This window comes from Tachypleus tridentatus, chromosome 6 (genome assembly GCF_004210375.1).
Source record: "Tachypleus tridentatus isolate NWPU-2018 chromosome 6, ASM421037v1, whole genome shotgun sequence".
Lineage (NCBI taxonomy): Eukaryota > Metazoa > Arthropoda > Merostomata > Xiphosura > Limulidae > Tachypleus > Tachypleus tridentatus.
The window spans coordinates 140,661,704-140,683,324 of NC_134830.1; the positions used below are offsets into that span (position 1 = coordinate 140,661,704).

General features: G+C 35.6%; 2 protein-coding genes across 2 annotated transcripts in view; both read left to right on the forward strand.

Annotated features, from left to right (window-relative positions):
* The window catches only part of LOC143253855 (carboxypeptidase D-like), a 30,167-nt gene extending 21,087 nt beyond the window's left edge, over window positions 1–9,080 (forward strand). Inside the window, exon 10 of the mRNA XM_076508301.1 lies at window positions 7,895–9,080. Within this exon, the coding sequence (XP_076364416.1) occupies window positions 7,895–8,029 (135 nt within the window). The 3' untranslated portion in view covers window positions 8,030–9,080. The remainder of the gene's footprint in view (window positions 1–7,894) is intronic.
* Window positions 9,081–13,824: 4,744 nt separating this feature from the next.
* The window catches only part of LOC143253856 (NAD(+) hydrolase sarm1-like), a 48,436-nt gene continuing 40,639 nt past the window's right edge, over window positions 13,825–21,621 (forward strand). The window contains exon 1 of the mRNA XM_076508304.1: window positions 13,825–13,959. The gene's annotated coding sequence lies outside the window, so the exon portion shown is untranslated. The remainder of the gene's footprint in view (window positions 13,960–21,621) is intronic.

Here is a 21,621-nt window from a genome sequence, read left to right on the forward strand (position 1 = left end):
CCTTATTTTATCATCATTGATACATTGGGTATCACTGGCATAAAATGTTATCAGTTGTTTAATGTTGGAATTCAAAACTCTTTTTCATCTGTAGGAGTGAAACATGAAGTCTTGAAATTAGGATGGTTTTCTGTATATTATCACCAGTATTTGATTTGTGTTGCTGTACTTATAGAAAACCCTGGAGTATGGGTATGTCATATATTGGTATTTGGAATGAATATCCATACTTCATGTCACATGGTAATAATATCTGTGTTTTTATAATAAAATTTAGCATGATTTAAGAAACAACAAAGTTAGAACATGGATCACAAGGTAATTCATCTTAATACACGAGTTATACAAAATACAGTTAAAATGTCTTTGCTAGAAACAAAATTTATGAAAAAAATACATAAAGATATATTTGATTATAATCTCACTATAACATTTTTGTGTTATAAACAGTTTTTAATAACACTTAAGTTATTAAAATATGATTTTTTTTTCAAGTTCATTTATTAAATTACACTAAAATGGCTTTTTATTTTGAAGTGGCTCTATACATGAAACATAAGATAAAGGAAAATTAGTTTAACTACCACACAACCATATCTATTGATTTAACAAAATTAATGAAGGAACATTTGTTCTGGATTTCTTATAGTATTGTTTTTAAAGATTTATAAGTCAGAACAACTGAAATATCTGTATTACACCTAATGGGTTAAAATCATTTCAATTTATTAATAGTTGAAAGCAATATATATACAAGAAAACAACTGTTCTTCCCGAATCCAAAGTGTCGATTTATTTCTAAACAAAGCATAAGATAAAGTATTTGTCTGAGAATTTTAAGAAATTCAGACTTAATACAATAAAACTTGTGTGAACAATTGAGATGTTGAATATCTCACATTTCTGCTGAAAAACAACCTAGGACATTATAGTTAGTAAGGTTTCTGTACTTATAAACAGTTTTTTATGCAGTTCATTTATTTGACTGTTTCTCAGTACAAGATTCTTACCTCTCTCCCAGTAGAATTGAATGTAATATTATTTTTGTCTGCTGGTGTTTCTACCTCTCTCTTAGTACAATTGAATGTAATATTATCTTTGTCTGTTAGTGTTTTTACCTCTTCCCTCGAGGTAGATTCCTGTATGTGGTGAAAGGACTTCCTAGTGAAGGTTTTGTACTTTGAGTTTACTTCCTCTGGGATCTAACACCCACGTGTTGCCATATGTGGCAACTCTTGAAGGGGAGGAGAGGATCCAAGTGGTGGAGGGGTTCAACCCTAACACACTACTTTGGCCTTGGATTCCTATATATGGGCAGTCGGCTGATCCACTTGGGCTAGGATCAACCGAGTACCAGTGTTGGACATTCTCAGCAGGTGTTGTGGACACTGTGTCTGATACTGGTGTTTGGGTATAATGCTCATGAACCCGTGGCATTGCTTCAGAGTCCATGTTTGGCATTGCAGTGTGTCCTCTCATAGGGTTCCTTGGTTGGTGGGGGCAGTGAGTACTAAAATGTTCTTATTTTGCTATGGATCCCACCTTTGATGATGAAAACTAAAATTTATGAAGAACTGATAATTGGTAAACAGCCATGAATGGATAACTCTGTTCAACAATCATCATCACAATTGGTTTCTGTACCTGTATTTTTCATTTGGCATTCGATATCTGATAAATCATTGGGGCAGATGTCTCTCTTCTTTATTCAGAAAAGACTAGAGGCATTTGCTGGCTCCCCAATTCAGTAAAGAATTTATGTTCTGGAAATATCCTTACCACAACACACTAAACTCCTGAATTCAAAAGGCATTTGGAATATACTCATTGAGATTACTCCCCAAGCTACTGTGAATTCCTCAAGAGGAGTTATTGTTGAAAGGGATATGAAGAACATTCCAGAGTCAGGGATCCTAGATGGTTTTACCAGCCAAGACTTTTCTGTGATGTGCTGAATCTCCACTCACAAAGGCAAAATTATGATGCCTACTAATGTTCTGAAATTGACGTTTATATTACCATGTCCACCTGTGACAGTCAAGACAGGTTATTTGAACTGTTTGGTACAGCCATATATTCCCAATTATCTCAAGTGTTTCCACTGTCAGCAGCTCAGTCATTTGAAGACATCATGTTATGGTTATTTAACATGCGTTTGTTGTGGTGGCAAAGGCCATGACACTTATGAGGGCAAACTAGAACCATGCCATGTTGTATGTTGTGGTCCATGCCAATTTTACTCTAATTCTTGCCCTAAGGTGGAGGAGAAATAGGTGCAACACTTAAAGACTGTGAACAAGATATCATACCCAGAAGCACGGAAGTTGTCCCCCACTCCATCTCGGACATTGCTGATGCACTTTGTTCTACTGCCACAGTGGGAGTACAGAAGATCTCTCCGTGCCTCCAACAGAGTCGATGGTAAAACATCTGAAGAGTCTTTTGATTAAAAGAGTTGACGAGTCTATGTCTACTCCCATCTTTGTCCCCGTTGCTCTTTCCAGTGACTTCCTGGATCCACTTCCTTAGACTCCAGGTTCAGGCATTTTCTCAGGTCTATCTTTTCCAGACGTGAGATGAAGAACGTTTATTTGTCCACACCCTCAGTTATTGGAATCTTCCTCCACAGACAGAGACCTTCCCACTCAACCCAAAGCAGGATCCATGGAGGTTGATAAGACCTCCTTCCAATAAAGAAAACCCATGGTCAATTCTCCTGCACCTAAATAAAAGTGGCCACTTTGATACAGAGGAGCTATTAAGATCTTCGTTTTAATATAGATGACATTAAGGAATTGATTGGTTCTTATCATCCTTATGTGTGTCTCCTCACAGAAAACGTTTCTGAAACCTGCTGATACAGTCACCTTTCAGCAATTTTCTTTTACAGAAATGACAGGTTGTGTGATAGTGGCCACTTTGATACAGAGGAGCTATTAAGATCTTCGTTTTAATATAGATGACATTAAGGAATTGATTGGTTCTTATCATCCTTGTGTGTGTCTCCTCACAGAAAACGTTTCTGAAACCTGCTGATACAGTCACCTTTCAGCAATTTTCTTTTACAGAAATGACAGGTTGTGTGATAGATGAGTACATGGAGAGATTGCATTGCTGGTCAGTCAGCATGTGCCCACCCTGTCTTTATCACTTGATACACCTTTGAAGGTTGTGGCCGTCTGTGCTTCCTTGAGTTGTACCATCACTGTTCTACCTGTCTTCTGAAGACACCTATGATCAACCAGACCTTCATGCTCTCATTGAACAGTTACTGTTTCCATTTTTATTCCTGGGGAGTTTTAATAGACATAATCCCCTTTAGGGAGGTGCTGATATTGATAGGAGGGGTTGTTCCATAGAGCATATACTCTCAGATCACAATCTTTCTCATTTTCAATACTGGTTCTTATTCTATGCACCTAGTTAGTCTTTACTGCTATTGATCTCTCTATCTGCTCCCCTTCATTTTTCTCATACTTTTCTTAAAGGATTGAAAGTGACCCATGGAGCAGTGATCATTTTCCTACCATTTGGAGAGAGACTTGCCGTGGATGATGCCACCCTATCCATGTGCCTCGATGGAAGCTGGACCAGGCCAATTAGCCCACTTTCACTGCTTTCCTGTAACTTGAACCTGCCATCGATAGACGACTATGTGGCAGCAGTAACTGACTGTATTGTCCGGGCAGCTACTCAATGTATTCCTAAATCCTTTCTGCCACATGGCATGGAAGATCAAAAATGGGCCTAGAATACATTTTGTAAGTATCCCATACTTTTAAACCACAACACTTTTCAGTGGGGTCATGCACACCCTCGGTAGGTAAGATGAAAAAGCCAGAAGGAATCTTAGATTAAGTACACAACTAACGTCTCTTCTACTACTTGTTCCAAAGCCACATGGGAAAAGATTCAGAAGGTCAGTGGGCAGTATACTTCTGTCTCCCCAGAAGTATATCTTTGATCTTTGCCTCCAATGATCCGTACCTTCCTGGTCATCAAGACTCTGGCAGAACAATCACCTCTTTCCTATTGGGCTAATTGTGCCTGTGATTATAATCGTCTTTTTACACTGGTGGAAGTCAAGCTTGCTCTTCATTGTTCTGGTAGTACATCAGATGGATCTGATGATATACACTAGGAGCTGCTGTGCCACCTCTCTCCTGCTTCACTTGCTATTCATCTGGTTCTTTTTGACCAGATATGACCGGAAAATGTTTTTCCTAATGCATAGCACCAGGATACTGTCCTACCTTTCATTAAGCCCGGAAAGGATCCCAAGATTCCTTCAAACTACCATCCAATTGCTTTGACGAACTGTCTCTGTAAGATCTTAGAGAGGATGGTTAATGCTCGTCTTGTTTGGTTCCTTGAATCAAACAATCTCCTCTCATCACCCATTGTGGGTTCCGACGACAGCGCCCCACCCTAGACCACCTGATTCGACTTGAAACATCAATCATGGGAAGCCTTTCTCAACCGACCTGTTATTTCTGTACTTTTTACCTTGAGAAGGCTTATGATACTACATCTATATACGGCATCGTGCAAGACCACCACTCATAGGTTGCGTGGTCATTTGCCCATTTTTATCAAAATGTTTTTAATGGACTTGTGCTTCCAAATTCATGTGAGTTCAACATTTTCCCGTTCTTTCTCACAGGCACTAGGAGTCCCTCAAGACACTTTTCACTATAAAGGTTAATTCCATTACTGGAAAATTCCCATTTACAAATGGGCTCTATGTTGACGACTTTCACATTTTGTGTCAGTTGTCGAGCATGAGGTTTATTGAGCAGCACTTATAGACTGCCCTCAATCATTTACTGAAGTGGACCACAGCAAAAGTTTTTACTTTTTCCCTCTTGAAAACTGTCTACATGCTATTTTGCCACAAACGAGGTATTTACTCTGATCCTGAACTCCATCTTGGTGAAGTTGTGTTTCCTGTGGTCCCCGAGTCAAAGTTCTTGGGGCTTATATATGACCATAAGTTGACTCTCATTCCATACATCAAGTATACAAGGACACTGAACATCCTCTTTTCACATCTTGAAGAGCAGATCGATGTTCTATATGCTCAAGATCTATTGTGCCTTCATTTGATCAGAACTGGTCTATGCCACAACCTTGAAGATGTTCAACTCTGCTTACCATCCTGGGCTTCAGCTTTTCACAGGGGCTTTCTGCACTTCTCCAGCTCAAAGGTTGTACACTGAGTCTCATGACCCTCTTCTGCACCTCTGCCGTTTACAACTTTCTTTATTGTATGCTTCAAAATTCGATCTTTACCACAGCATCCCACCTGGTGTTGTGTTTTCCTTCCTTTGTGGGTCATGCTTTTTCAGAACAGGCGATCTGCCATTGTTCCTTTTGGCCTTTGTATCCAGGCACAGTTGGATGAATTGAATCTGTCCTTAGATGACACTGCTGTATTCACTTGTCAGACCATCCCACCATGGCTAATTACAGTCCCCAGATGCGACCTTTTTTTAAGTCATCTAAAAGCAGATACTCCCGATCGAAAGTACCATCTTTTATATACTGAACAACTTTTGAACTTTCCCTCCATTCCCATTTATACAGATGGTTCGAAATCAGGTGACTCTGTGAGCTCTGCCATAGTTTGTTATGGTTTGGTGGTTGCACATACAATCCACTCTACAATTTCCAATTTGTTTGTTTACTGCCAAACTGTACGCCATTTCTTTTGCGCTGGATCACATAGTAGCTAAGCAGTACTCAAATTGTACTATTTATATTGACTCGCTTAGTTCCTTACCGGCCCTGGAATCACTTCACGTTAGTTTTCGCCGATATTCAAAACCGACTGACCCATTTCTCTTTAACATTTACTTCTATCCAATTCTTCTGGCTACCAGGCCATGTTGGTATTTGCGAAAACGAGCTCGCCGACACCGCAGCTAAGTCTGTCTGCTCTGTTGTTATCACTGCTGTGCCCGTTCCATCTATGGACTATGGTCCTGTGTTCAAGGCTCGGCTCCGTGCCAGTTGGCAATCAACTTGAAGTGAATAACGTGATAAAAAGCTTTTCCAGATAAAACCTTTCTTATGGACTTTGGCCGTCTCGTTTCCGTAAGGATGGGAAGGTTAGGTTTGCTTTAAATTTCGCGCAAAGCTACACGAGGGCTACTTGCGCTAGCTGTCTCTAATTTAGCAGTGTAAGACTAGAGGGAAAGCAGCTAGTCTTCACCACCCACCGCCAACTCTTGGGCTACTCTTTTACTAACGAATAATTGGATTGACCGTAACATTATAACGCCCCCACGGCTGAAAGGGCGAGCATGTTTGGTGTGACAGGGATCGGAAAGAGGAAGTTGTTCTAACTAGACTACACATTGGCCACAGTTCTTTAACTCATCATTTTCTTTTATCTTGGACCGATGCACCAATGTGTGGTCTATGTGGCACTCAGGTCACGGTAGTCCTACTGTCGTGCCGTCGTTACAACCCTGAACGACAGCACCATTTTAGACATATTTTTACCATAGGTTTACCCCTGACATCGGACAGTATCATTAACGACGGTGACACTGGCCATGTTACAAATGTTTTTGATTTTTTAAGGACCACTGGCCATTTTAATCCTACTTTAGATTTTATCCGACGTTGGGCAACTGTTTTTGTTTTAATATAATTTTCCTTTACACTTTATAATACTTTTACTGTTATTTGATTTGTTACTGGTTGTTTGGCACTGATAGTCTAGTAGCTATGCGCCATAAAACAATAACTAAATTAAACATTGTTTGTTGCTTTTCTTTACTTCTCTTAGTACAATGATATATCGTCTGGAAAAATACAGTTGCACTTGTCATCAGGAGAGACTTAATTCATTCTGAAAATACTAGTTTTGATTTGTTAGTAAAGATGAATGTAGAGGAAAATTGTTTTTCAGTTACTCCAAATAAAACGAATATGTAAATCAAAATTATTACCACCAGCGATATGGAATGTACGTTATTAAACAATAGTTGAAACAATGTATTTACATGGCTTAAAAATTAACATTGAATGAACTGCTAACTTACCAAGTAGTTTAGGGTGGAATGAAGCTGTAACGTATTTCTCTTTATAAGTTTTTTTAGTTGAACTAATCTGTTTGCACTTAACGTGTGCTATTCAGTGTCTATCTGTTTGTCTACATATTTTTCCCCATGAGGTTCCAAATGAAAGGTAAGGTTTAGTTTTAGTTGCTTCTTTTAAATGTAAATACAATCGAACATCATTGAAGACAGGAGAGTAAATTAAACCACTATTCGAGGTATGTCGTATGTTTATGTTGGAATCACTTGACGAGAACGTATAATACATTATGATATAATAATAAAGTTTAAAATGAATTAGGTCTGATATAAGTTTGACGTTAAATTAATCATCTAATTAAAGTTGAATGATAATAGGTTTTTAGAATATTCTAATCACAAATCAAAGGATCTGCTAGGCCTAACTTTCAAAAGAATTTCGTGACTGGTACGATTATTTTGTTGTTCCTAGCTATGTAACTTTAGTCAGCTACTTCAAGAACATAATTTACCAGTAACTAGACATACCTTTACTTTATTATTAAGTTAGTTTATCAAAAAATAACTGCTTTGCATTTAAGTAAAAACTGAAAAACGTGACAAAAATATTTTTAAGTACTGTTAAACAATTTGAACAAAAAACGTCAAGTTGGCCTAAGTTACGTTTTTCACTAAATACTTAAACAAAACCGCAAACTAAAAACATCAAATTGGCCTAAGTGAACAATGTTTTACTAAATACTTTAACAGTGAACTAAAAACGTCAAGTTGGTCTATGTGAACGGTGTTTACAAAAATAGTAAATGGGAAATACCAAGTCAGTATAAGTAAACATTGCTTTCTCACAGGTTAGGCGTAAAGATAACCTTCGTTTTCCACCCCGGCCTCAGCGACTTCCTCCTCGCAGACGACTGGGTCCTCTATCGTCACTGTTCAATTCACTGTCCAACAGGTTCAACAGTGTTCTAGAGTTTTTAGGATGATGTGAAAACCTTTCGTCACTCAATATTTTTGAATTTACCTGCACACCTGTAAATTTACTAGAGCAAAGAAAGGACATTACTAATGACATTTTTACGGTTTTTTAATAATGTCCTAAAATGTTGAGCCTATTATTTATTTTATTTTTTAAACTATCACGTCACCAGTCATTTTATGAATATTTTAATATATATCTTAACTTCAGTTTTAAGAACTGGGACACTAAGATACGTTTCTTTAGTCTCGTAGTGATGTCCGTCCGTAATTTATTTTTTATTTTAACACTCCTACGAAAAGTGTTCATGAAATTGCAATTTCATTTAAATACAAATTTATTAGCCTAATATTAATAACCTTTCAAGTTGCTCTGGGGCCTATTAGGCCCCACATTTCGTAGGAGTGTTAAACACTTAGTCCCCAAGTGTTTTAACTGAAATTATCAATAAACTAGGTAATAAATTTTCAAAAATGATTGATGAAAGATTTGTAAGATTCTAATTTCAGCAATAAAATTTCTGTTACTTAGCCGTTTAAATAAAAATCTGTGACGGTCTTTTCATATTCTGTATATTTTTGATTAATATTAAAAATAACTAAAATAATATGCAGTAGCAACACATAATGAACAAAGAGAGAACTAAGTGTTATTAAAAACATTATTTATAGATGAAAAATGCAATTAAGAGAACTAAATAAACTTTAAAGTTATTCTTTGTTTTTTTTATATTTCTTTGTTTATATAGAAATTAGGCTAATAGTATGATGAAATGTTTGTTTAAGAAAAGTTTCTATATACACATTAAGAAATGGAGAGCCCTTTATTCATATTTGATGAATAGTTAAGTAATTTATTTATTTTATTTATTATCGATTATTCTGTATTCATTTCACTCGTAAAATAAATAGTTAACGTTTATTTAAGCTTGCAAACTAATAGAGTGAATCATGAACTACTGCTTTTAGTTGATTTAAACAAAGTTATTGTTTTTAGATTTTGATGTAGGATCATTAGATGAGTGATATATATATATATATTAAAACATGAGAGCACAATTTTTTGTGTTATTTTTATTTAATTCACAAGGTCTTAGTCACTCAACTGGTCTTCTATTCGTTCTGTTTACGGATTGAAAATTTTCTAGAGTTCATAAAAACATTTGTAACCTTGAGACTATTTTTTCAAAGAATTTTTAACTGAATATAAAACATTGATTTCGTTATCTCGTGTAGATTGTGTTTGAGGTGGTTTCGTATGATGGCAACTTCGAAGGAACCTTGTGTTTAAAACAACATAAAGAGCTGAAATGACTTATCAACGGTGAAATCAGATTTAAAAAACTTTTTCTTGTACAACATAGTTTTAAAATATTTCAGGTTGTATTTTTCATTAAATCATTTAAGGCAATCTTCATTCCCACGTGCCCCATCCTGGTAAGTTTAAGGGATTCTAATGCTAAAAATTTTGTTATTCAACTTAACAAAACGGGTTTCAAATAGAATTAGAAAGACAATGGTAGACAACGGATAAAATACTGATGTACAACGCAAAATTGTTTGAATATGTAAGAAAAAAGTTTCAGTTTGTACGTTACGAACTAAAAATAACTAACTGTTCTTCGTAAACACGTTAGAATAATTCGACGTTCTCAGGTCTGACGAGAGGGGGATCAGGATGACCACAGTTCCGAGGCCCGAGGAAATATGGGATAAAGAATGATGTATTCTCATTTTTATAATATACTTAAGGAAAATCGCAGTACTGTGGGAAATCGCTTTGCCTCAAAAAATACCTTTTCATCCAAAAAATGTAAAATCTCTACAGATTTAGCTTCCACCCACCAGAAAAATTCTTCATACACTCATGAATGTACCATGAATTTATGAATACTTCAAAAAGGGGCCGAGTGACATAATTGTCCCCGGGGCCCGACCTGCCTCTCGACGCCCTTAAACGTTCTGTCCACGCACCGATAACAAATCAGTTTATTTTTTAACGTCTATAACTTAATAATATACATACATTTAATTGTACAGTTTCACGGCTAGTCAGCGGAATAATTTATAATTAAAACTGATCCAAATATTTCACTCTTAGCTTATCCACTCTTCCCCTTTCTGAAGACTGATCATGAAACTTACATAACAAATATATTGTTAAGCGCCATCTAGCGAATATTCGAATTAAAACAAAATATAACAGCAATAATATTTCATTTTCACTAAGCCAGTTTCTCTTGGCTTTTTTTATTTATTTTTGGTAAGGCTACTAAGAGTAACCATAGTAGTACTGTTACTGTTAACACAGAACAAAGATCAGTATGAAATTTAAGTTTCAGATACTGTTAAAGTGTTTAGAGTGTTTAATTCTTTCTTCTAAATGATAAAAACTTTCTAGCGTGCACAACTCTAACTTCTGAACTTTCAGTAACATGCCTAAAATCTGGCAAGTATTTTCAAAGTAAAATAATAAAAAGGATTTGTTTAACGAAGCATGTAAAGAATACACGGTAAACAAATAAAATACATTAACACTTGCTCTGACTGTGAAATAAAACAAGAACTCATCTGTTTTTTGTCTCTCGTGTTTCTTGCGAAGTTGTGTAAGGTTAAAATCCCTGGCGTTTTGTGTTACTTGTAAAATAAATGAGACTAATATAAAAAAATAATACATTTTTTGTTTTAAACGTTTATATGGCGTCTATTTTGTTGGTGGGTGATGCCAAATTCTTTTGGAAGTTATTTTGCTGTAATCGAACGATAGTGAAACGAAGTCTCAATGTAGGGTTAATGACTTACTGAGTCACGTGACATCGTGCAAACTACGCCCACGCTAGGAGATGAACGCGGAATTTGTTTTTAGACAATATTTATTTTCTTGGATTCGAAGACACGCTAGTTAATGTAATTACGAACGTGCAAAAAAGAGTACGTTTTACTTTAACAAAATAAGTAAAATACTTTTATTTTCTGAAAAAACATGTTTAGGTATTTTTGTTACGGAAAAATAATTTGTTTGTTTATTTGTTTTGAATTTCGCCCAAAGCTACAAGGTGGATATCTGCGCTATCTGTCCCTAATTTAGCAGTTCAAAGGATTGTAGTTTATTCTAGGAAACTCAAATTAATATTCTAACGCTAGACAAATAGTTGTGTTTTGTTTTTTCAATTTTCTCCTGCCTCCTGTTGGTTCATCGAAAATTGCGTTTCAGTAGGCAAAGCACAGTGTTAGCTCATTGTGTGTAGCTTTAATTGTGTTTACACACAAACAACATTTTGTATATACTTTTGTTTTTTTGTGAAGCAGTTTGTCTAATCAAATGATCAACATGAACTATTTTCCAAAGTTATTTCACGCCCTTTTCCCCAGTCTCCCTCTTCTAACGCTAAAAACTTAGTTTAGATATCTGTGGTGAGCACAGCACAAATAGTCCCTTGGGTAGCTTTGCACTTAGAAACAAAGTCCTTAGAAGTATTGTCATTTGGTAGTTTGAGTTTCGAGGGTTTTGTGAATTACAAGTGTGGTTTGACTTTCAAAATATTCTAAATATTATACCCTAACCTCACATTTCATATCTAACTGAAATAAATAAATTTTGCGAAATCAAGCTTGACCAACAAAAAGGCAGAAAAGTACAGTCAAGGCAGTCAAACCTCGATAAATTATTTTATGATCCAATCAGAATTAAGATAATTTACGAAATGATTCGTAATATATACATCAAAAAAATGTAAAAAATGTATTGGTAAATTTGGTTAACAACCTCTAATATATAGAAAAGTCAGTGAATTTTGGTAACTCAACCTTCTTACAATGGCTTTTATGTCATATCGCTTCAAATGTATTGCCTAACGTTGTTAGTCTATGTACCGAAAGTATAAAATGAAATGTGTATATATTAAAACTGGAAAGAAAAAAATTGTTGAATTTTTAAATTAGGGTCTCCGTTGATTAAAGAGATTCATTGGGTATTTAAAACGTTGGTGATATAACAGAAAATACCTTAATTGAGAAATGATTTAAGTTTAAAATTGAATTAATATTTTATTTTTTTCATGATTGAGCTTGGCTCTAGACTAGGTGATCCCACACTCCGTCTTTGCTTTAGGCTCATAATATCAACACTTTCTACACTTATAAGATTTCATGACCCCATGCACCCCCGTTACTAGAATCATAATGAGTAGACAGTAATCGAGTTATTCTATCTGGATAAATACGTTTTGACTTTTATGATTCGTCATACTTCGAGAAATCAAGCGTGATGTTACGTGACACACGTTAGCTTTTTTATATATATACGTATATAAGCTAAGATATGTATCCTCGAAAAATTGTCTTCAGTAAAATAGGCATGACTGATTTTTTTTTCATTTAATATGCACGCAGTATAATAGCCTGTATTCAGGAACTAAAAGCAAAAGAATAAAATGTCAGAGTAATCTAAAAGGGCTTAGTTTTTGAAGAAGTAAAAAGTATTTCTTTTAGTACAAATATGTTTATAAATTTGAAGCGGAGAATATCATTGAAGAAAAATTCGTTGACACAGCTGTGTCGAGAATTTTTTAAGTCATAGAAAAAGCAAAACTATTTGAAACGTCAAAGCTGTGCAATTTTGATTAGCTTTAAAGGAAGCTCTGACGGAAGCAAAATATTTGCCTGTAACAGTGCTTTATGTCTAAAGTTCTATAATACAGAATTCACTAGACTGGTGAAAATTTATAAGCAGTGAAATACTTTCTCTATATTTCACTTACGAAATGTTAAACGAGAATTATAATTAAATTTTGAAGCCTGACTAACAGTACGACCAAAGGTCCATTGTAGTTCATTGTAATAAAACACAATTCTACCTGTCAATCAACATAACTTTTTTATGGGATCTTCAAACGTATATTTTTTAACGTTTATTATTCAAAGTTTAGACACTAATGTTCCAAGCTCAGAGAAACATAAGCGAAATAAAATCGTTTATTCAAAACTGGCTCAAGAATACTTAGTTTACAACAATATAATACCTTCAGTAATAGAGTTGTGTTTTATATCTTATAGGGGAATCTATTAGAATGCAAAAATGAAACTATCATTAGCTTTAAATCAAACACTTGAAAAAAAATATGCACAATAAAATAATTTCGGCATTTTTCTAATCTAATCATTCAAAAAGTTTGGGCATAGTAAGAAAAAACTTAACTTAATGTATTGTTTATTATTAAGCACAAAACTACAAAATAGGCTATATGTGCTTCTCTACCGTGGGTATCGCAACTAGAATTTTAGTGTTCAAAGTGTGAAATTAACCACAAAGCCTCCAGGGGCAATATTTTGTGTCAATAGCTCAGACGAATTCTGATTAATTTAACAGAAACTGTGCATTGTTAAAAATTTTAAAAAGTTTAAATTATGTCCCTTGAGAAAGCTTTGGATTGAACAGAATTTAGACATTGAAATAAATTGTACTATAAAAGAACTAAGGATAAATTTTATAAATATTTGATACTCATATAACTTGAATTATATAGCTTTCCAAAATCTTTGCTATCCTTTTTTGACCAACAAAAACTAATTTGTAAAATATTTTCTAAATAACACTGAAAACATTAAAAAATATTATTCAATATGCTTTTGGGGAACTTAAGTATTTTAAACACACATAAAGCATAAGGGAATCCTCCATTTTTTGCTACATTATTCATATTTGTCTACAATAGATGGCGCTAGCATTCATAAATTGCTGAAACCCTAACTGTCCGCATAAACAGTTTATATCATGTCACAGGGTGCATTTCGTCTGTATTCACGTTGTGTGACCGGTAAGGCCTCATAGACGAGACATCGAAGAAGAGGACACTAGATCTAACATCTGTGAACGAGTACTGTTATATAACTATGTTCAAAACTCCTTCTTTTGATAGAAAAAAATATAATCGTTTAGGTAAGTAAGATTTATAGTTTAACAAAATTCAGAACCTCTATTTTTTATTTTTGTGTTAAAATGTTTGTGTAGTGTTACATTTTGTTTGTAGATGGCATTATTATTTTCTTGGTGTTTCACCTGCCTTACAATTCCAGTTCACATGTAAAGGTTTCATCCTGTTTTGTGGACGTCTCATTTGACACCCTTATACAAGTAAAATGGTGCGCAATATAGCGGTTCACTTACAAGACCCAGGTTATCACGGTAACCTACCCGTATCAAAATCAACAACATTCTTTTATGCTATTTTCAGTGTTTTAGTTTATGTTAAAGGTTTAAATAACTTCAAAAGTAAAGTGGACAATTGTTTGTTTGTTTTGTATTTCGCGCAAAGCTACATGAAGGCTATTTGTGCTAGCCGTCCTTAATTTAGCAGAGTACAACTAGAGGGAATGAAGCAAGTCTTTTGTTTTTGTTTGTTTTTTTAATTTCGCGCAAACCTACTCGAGGGCCATCTGCGTCGCAGCTAGTCATCACTACCCACCGCCAATTCTTGAGCTACTCTTTTACCAACGAATAATGGGATTAATGGTAATATTATAATGCTCTCACGACTAAAAGTGCGAGTATGTTTGGTATGACGGGGATTCGCACCCGCGATCCTCAGATGACGAGTCGAGCGCCTTAACCACCTGGCTATGCCGGGCCAGAGTGGACAATAGCATTATTTAACTACAAGGTATACGAGGGCTGTTCAAAAAATACGCGGACTCTTTGAATTGCGCCACTCCAGTTGGTTCCAGGGGAATCCGCTTGGTGTCGCTAGGTTCGCACAGATCAGCTGATTACGACGCCATTTCCCGATTGCAGATATCTTCATTTGTGTATTAGCTACGCGGTTTTAAGTGAAGTGCGATTTTTTCGTTTGGCGGATTTCAAAATGAATGACCTGAAGGAGCAACGACTTGCTGTGAAATTTTGTGTTAAACTTGGAAAATCTGCGACTGAAACTTTTGCTATGCTTAACACGGCTTACGGTGATGTTGCTATGAAGCGTACAACATGTTTCAAGTGGCATGAACGTTTTAAGGATGGTCGACAGTCAATTGAAGATGATGAGCGTCCTGGATGTTCTCCCACGTCAACTGACGACCCACACGTCGACAAAATCAACACCCTGGTGCAAACAAATCGACGTCTGACTGTCAGGGAGCTTGCTGATGAGTGTGGGTTATCAGTTGGATCTTGTTACGAGGTTTTGACCGAAAAATTGAAGATGCACCGCGTTGCTGCGAAATTTGTGCCTCAGAACTCGTGAGTTTTTGGCCAAACACTCGATCACTGTTCTTCCCCACCCACCCCTACTCACCTGACCTTGCTCCTTGCGATTTTTTCTTGTTCCCCAAACTCAAAAGACCCTTGAAAAGAAGAAGATTTGAGACGATTCCCGAGATTAAGGCAAATGCGACGAAGGAGCTGGAGGACATTACAAAAAAAAGCGTACCAGGACTGTTTAAACAAGTGGAAACACCGTTGGGATAAGTGTGTGCGTTGGGGAGGAGAGTACTTTGAAGGGGTCCCAGACCTGTAACTTCTAAATAAAGTACATTTTGTTTTATGACGTCAGTTCGAGTATTTTTTTAACAGACCTCGTATGTTTTGCAGGAAATTTTAGAAATCATGTTAGGGCTTTTTGACACTGCCCTTCGCTAGTGTTGTAATCATAGATATAATAAAAAGTATAGTACGATGATAGATCTAATGTAGTGCTGCTATGGTAAACTGTAAAGGCGACGCTAGGCACTGGCACGCGATGCCTGTTCCCCCGTTCTATTTCACAGTGCCCTGAATCCCCTCTCCCACTGGTACGCGATGCCTGTTCCCCCGTTCTATTTCACAGTGCCCTGAATCCCTTCTCCCACTGGCACGCGATGCCTGTTCCCCCGTTCTACTTCACAGTGCCCTGAATCCCCTCTCCCACTGGCACGCGATGCCTGTTCCCCCGTTCTATTTCACAGTGCCCTGAATCCCGCTCCCACTGGCACGCGATGCCTGTTCCCCCGTTCTATTTCACAGTGCCCTGAATCCCCTCTCCCACTGGCACGCGATGCCTGTTCCCCCGTTCTATTTCACAGTGCCCTGAATCCCCTCTCCCACTGGCACGCGATGCCTGTTCCCCCGTTCTATTTCACAGTGCCCTGAATCCCCTCTCCCACTGGCACGCGATGCCTGTTCCCCAGTTCTATTTCACAGTGCCCTGAATCCCCTCTCTCACAGCTGTTGTCTTGAAAAATCACAATAGAAAACTGTGATTGATATAATACTGAAACTTCCTGCATCTATGGGTTCGAGCCCTGAATCTTTCAGCACCTAGTGACATCTCTGGTAAACTGAGATCTGATGGCTAGTATGAGTATTAATTAAAGTGATGTATGGAACATCTCATTTTTAACCTGAACATGTCGTAAGAAGGTCGAAACGTTGTTCTGTACTTTATTTTAATTGAAATTTTAAATTTATACCAGCCTTCTTTAGAATACATTTTTATTTCAAGTGGATTTCTCGTTATCACGAGATATGGTGAGTATAACTAAGTATGACTTATTAATGTGAGCCTTCATACTTCAAATCTTTCAACAAACCAAACAGACTTCTTGATAGAATAAAATACTTGGCTCGGCCCATGCTACTGATCTAATTTGACCGATTAATCATAAGTGCCTAACGTTTCCAAGATTTTAGGATGACATTCTCGGTGGTTACCGACAACAACAAAGTACAGTACCACTAGCAATTCTTCACTTTCCTAGCTGTAACGTCCGTCTTGCATGAGACAAGTTTTTCAGTTGGTGATATCACAAATTTCAGATGTTAAGCCGGTCTTCTTAGCCAATACGTTTCTACAAATTAAGCAGAAAATTGTTGGCATACGAAAGCTAAGCTTCTAACGACTTAAATACGACCATTCGTACAAAATAAAACAACCCAAGCAATATCCTTCGTACAGAACTTATTTTGTGAGGGTTGTTAAAGGATCGCTTTTTTATGTATTCCCCTTTTCTATCTATTTTTAAGATAAGGGAATTTGGAGAAATGCCTCATTACCGTTCTGATAGAATGAATGACGAGCTAGTAGTCTTTTGGTTCTTGGAAAATTTTCATCTCAGGTTAATTTGATAAACTGGTGTTACTAACGCCCGCTAGACTAGTTGCTTTATGTTTTTAGATTATTTGCACGATTAATCAGTCTATTTATTCATCATTTTTCTAATAAACACATCGTATGTGTAAGTTTAAACAAAATAAATCCGTGGCACCTATTACGAAGGCTTGGTTTAGATTAAGTCTCATTCACAAAAGCTAAACTCTCTTGAAAACCTAACTAAAAGAATAAATTCACGTTGAAGAGTGTTTTGTGAATTGTCATAACACACTTAGCTCTGCACTTTCCCAGGAAGTTCCTCTAAAGGTGTTCAGTGTTTCTCCTTTTGACGTCTTATTTTCAGTTTCTCACTTCTTCTAACCTTACAGTGTGGTTGTTGATTTTTCTTCGTGATATTTTTCCAGTCTTTGAATATCGACGCATCATTAGGGTTAACTAACAAGGAAGAGATATTTTATATAAATAGGTATTTCATCATCCGATATTATGTTTTATATAGTTTATATCAGGGGTGAAATTCTGCTGGTACTAGTACCGGAACTTATTTTTAAGATGGTACCAGTACCGGGACTTATTTGACCTGCTTTGTCGTTTTTTATTTTTATACCCAAATATTTTTTTTTTCTTTTTTCAAAAACAGGCCCATTTCACCTGGCTAGGTACCTCTAATTTTATTCTGAGAATTACACTTCTAGTTTATATAGGTTTGTTGTTCATACACTGGTATGTTTTATAGAAGTGATCCTGACCTAGTATTTTATATAAACTGTTACGTATTAGTACAGAGTAACACTTGAGAATATATTTACTTTGAATATGTTTCGTTATTTTGAAAGAATGAGAGAAAATCGAAATAACTGAGTAAACTAGAGACTGTTATTACCACTGGGGGAAGGTGTTGTTTCTTTACCCGCGTGTAGCTTTGTGGTTAACGAATTATAGCTGGCGGGTTTTCTGAGGGTCAATCCCACTGATCACCATATATTTACCATGATCATTGGCCTCTCTCAGGTAGTTCTTGGAAATTCTTATAGTTGTAAATACTGAACATTTCCGTTCTTTTACGGCACCTTTTTCTTATGTTTAACAAGTAATTATAGAGAAAATTTTGAAAGGTGGGGGTATATCTTATTTTCATTTTTTTATTTTACTTTTTAATTGACTACGTTTTCCAAAAGATCGTTAATTATGTAATTGATAGTTTTTTTTAGCATCACACAATAATACATTAAATCGTCACTAGTTGTATTGGATGTGAAGTAAGTCACTTTCAATAGGCCTAATTTTACTGATAAAAATTACGTAAATTTATATTAGACAAAATACCTCCTATGTGAGACTAAATATAGCTCTGAAATGGTATTTTTATACATCTATGATTTTTAATCCGAAAAGAAAGAACTGAAAAAAAATCTACAGTTTACGTGAATGCATTACAAAAGTTAGGCCTATTATTTTCTAATGTTTCGCTAGCTTGAATCATTTATATTAAACCGTAACTAAGTCGTTTTTAAATTAGCAATCGATCCAAGGGAAAACTTAGACACTACAAAAGGACTTTTTTTTTAGATGCTAGGAGAGACTGGTACTTCTTATAGTTTACAGATCAGATTTAAAAAAAGTATTATATGTTTAACTTTACTTAAATGAATAAAATATTAAACAAGAAAATGATTCTTCCGTCCGCTTCTGTGAAAAACTGCTTAATTAACCTTTTGTTTATTAAGATGTCGCTCCAGCTCTTCTGTTTAATAAACATATATACATGGTAAATATGTAATACAAGAACATTTTGCCTTCTTTATATTCTGTGTAGTTCTTCATTCTTAGTTGTTTGGTACAGACTAAGATGTATATTAACTAATCAACAAGATATTTCTTTTTGATAACGTAAGTCCCCGTTAGGGAAATTACATAAGTCATAAATTAGGCTTAGTTAGAGTGTAATGTATAATAAAAATAGAAAAATTATAAATGAAGAAGACACATATACTGATATAGTACTTAGAAGAGGATAATTGAATTTCAGTATTCAAGGATAAAAAATTTCAATGACAAATATTAACAACGAAGAGTTAACAGATGATAACAGAAAAAACGTGATGGAAGTAGAACTTCAAGACTACCCCTAATAATGGTAGTAGAAAAAATGACCCTAGTAATAGTTGTTGGAAGAAAATAACCTTAATATGATAGTAGTAGAACCCTAGCCCTAGCTAGTTATGATAATTATAATTGAACACTAATAATAGTAGAAGCTTAACCCTAGTAGTGGCAGTAGGAAAATAAGCTTAATGATGGTAGTAGAACATTAACCCTAATGATGGCAGTAAAATACTAACTCTGATAATATGGTTGAATACTAACCCTAATAATGATAGTATAAAACTAACCATAGTTTTCTGAAGGAAAACTTATATACAGAATATAATAGCCTCTGTTAGTTTCGAAATATTTTTAATAAGTTATTTCAATTATTAAAGTTTCGACTCTGTATGCAAAGAATGTAACTGTCATATTAGGAATAAAAGCTACCGTGGTAGCTGATGTTTGTAAAAGGAGAAATGGAAAGTTATTATAATTAACCTTTCATGAATTAATCAATGACTTATAAAGCATAGCGATGGTAAACTGCAGAGAACGCCCGTTTTTTGAATACCTTGGTATTCTTAGCACGTGTAGAATTCATTACTGGTGTATCCGCGTTAACTGAAAAGCGATATAAAGCTGATTATATAACTGAATATTAAAGGAACCATTAGCCTAATGAATTCGCGCTGTGTTTCTCAAAACCAAATAAGGGTAAATCCTGTGAATTTGAAACCTATCCAACTGATAAAAATATTTATTTTAAACTTTCTTAGACTCGGTAATGTTTTTCATCAATTATTTCACTTTAAATTGCCCCTTGAATATATATATATATATACACAGAGACGATTAATTATGTTTCGTTAAAAATATTTTGAATATGCAAATCTGTAAACCACGCTACAATCACAGACGATAATAAACGTGCGGTGGAATAGAATATAGCAGAGTTGCATGTCGATTTAGATGGTGTAATACCACCCAAAATTGTTTTTTCGGAAGAGTAAGTAACAAAGTAAAATATCACACACTCAGATCAGATGTGCTTATATCAGATATGTAGAAATTCCAAGATAAGGAAATCCATTGCAATTAATGGCACTGGAAAACAAAAGTCTGGATAAACTTGAGGATTCAGGACCATCCAGAAAGAGACCTGTAAGAAGGCATGCCCAGCTGTGGTAAGCAAAGTGAAGCATCTTGTAAGAGGAGAGATATCATGAATGTAAATTTTAGTGATAAATTTTATTCACACGTCTCAAGTAACAGTGTAGGACGTAATAAGGAAGGTCCTCCGTCTATAAACAAGGCCAACAGAATATAAGTTACCAAAGTTAGGTTTAAAATCATGTACCATTCAACCGTCACATAACCTCAAGAAGCTGGAAAATTAAACCTATATATTACATGCAGAAACACACTGGTTAAGTTGCTAGACACAACATTTATGTATTATTTTGTGACCACACTGTCGAAACGAGCGCTGGGAAACTACCTTCCTCATATATTTAAAGGATTGTGGAAAGATTTAGGAAAATGTAGTGTCCTTTCGACATGACAGCCCTACGATGGGGTCTTTTACAATATAAATACATAGGCTATTGTCAAGATACAAGGTTGACAGATAAAGCGTATCCAAACATGGACTGTAACAGAGTAGTCAGACTCCAAAATTGTTTTAACATAACGTTTGTATATTTTTTAGAATTTCGCGCAAAACTACTCGAGGGTTATCTGCGCTAGCCGTCCCTAATTTAGCAGTGTGAGACTGGAGGGAAGGCAGCTAGTCATCACCACCCACTAACAAATAGTGGGATTGACTGTCACATTATAACGCCCTCACAGCTGAAAGGGCGAGCATGTTTGGTGCGACCGGGATTCGAACCCGCGACCCTCAGATTACGAGTCGAACGCCTTAACCTACATGGTTATGCCGGGCCGTTAACATAACGTAGTTAACTTTTGTATAATGAATAAAGCCTATGTAAGTGGAATTAATTTATGGTTGTTTGTAATGTGCAGCATAATTAGCTAATTAAAAATGTGTTTTACCTCTGGGCACAAATAAAGGTGCGGCAGTCAACAACCACACTATTATTATTATTTATTTATCTATTTTTATTTTCAAAATCCATTTATTTTATTGTACTGGGTTTACTTTAAATTACGTACGTACGTACGTTTATCATTTTATGGACTAAAAAGCCTTTTCTATTGTGTTCAGGTGTAACGGTTAAAGATAATAAACAAAATATGAACCAAACTGCTGGTGAAAATGTTTTTTCTTACTACTTACTATCGCAAAAAACATGAAATCCGGCTATTATATCCTGGTGGTTAGGGCGCTTGACTCGTAATCTGAGGATCGCGGGTTCGAATCCCAGTCACACCAAACATGCTCGTTCTTTCAACCGTGGGGGCGTTAT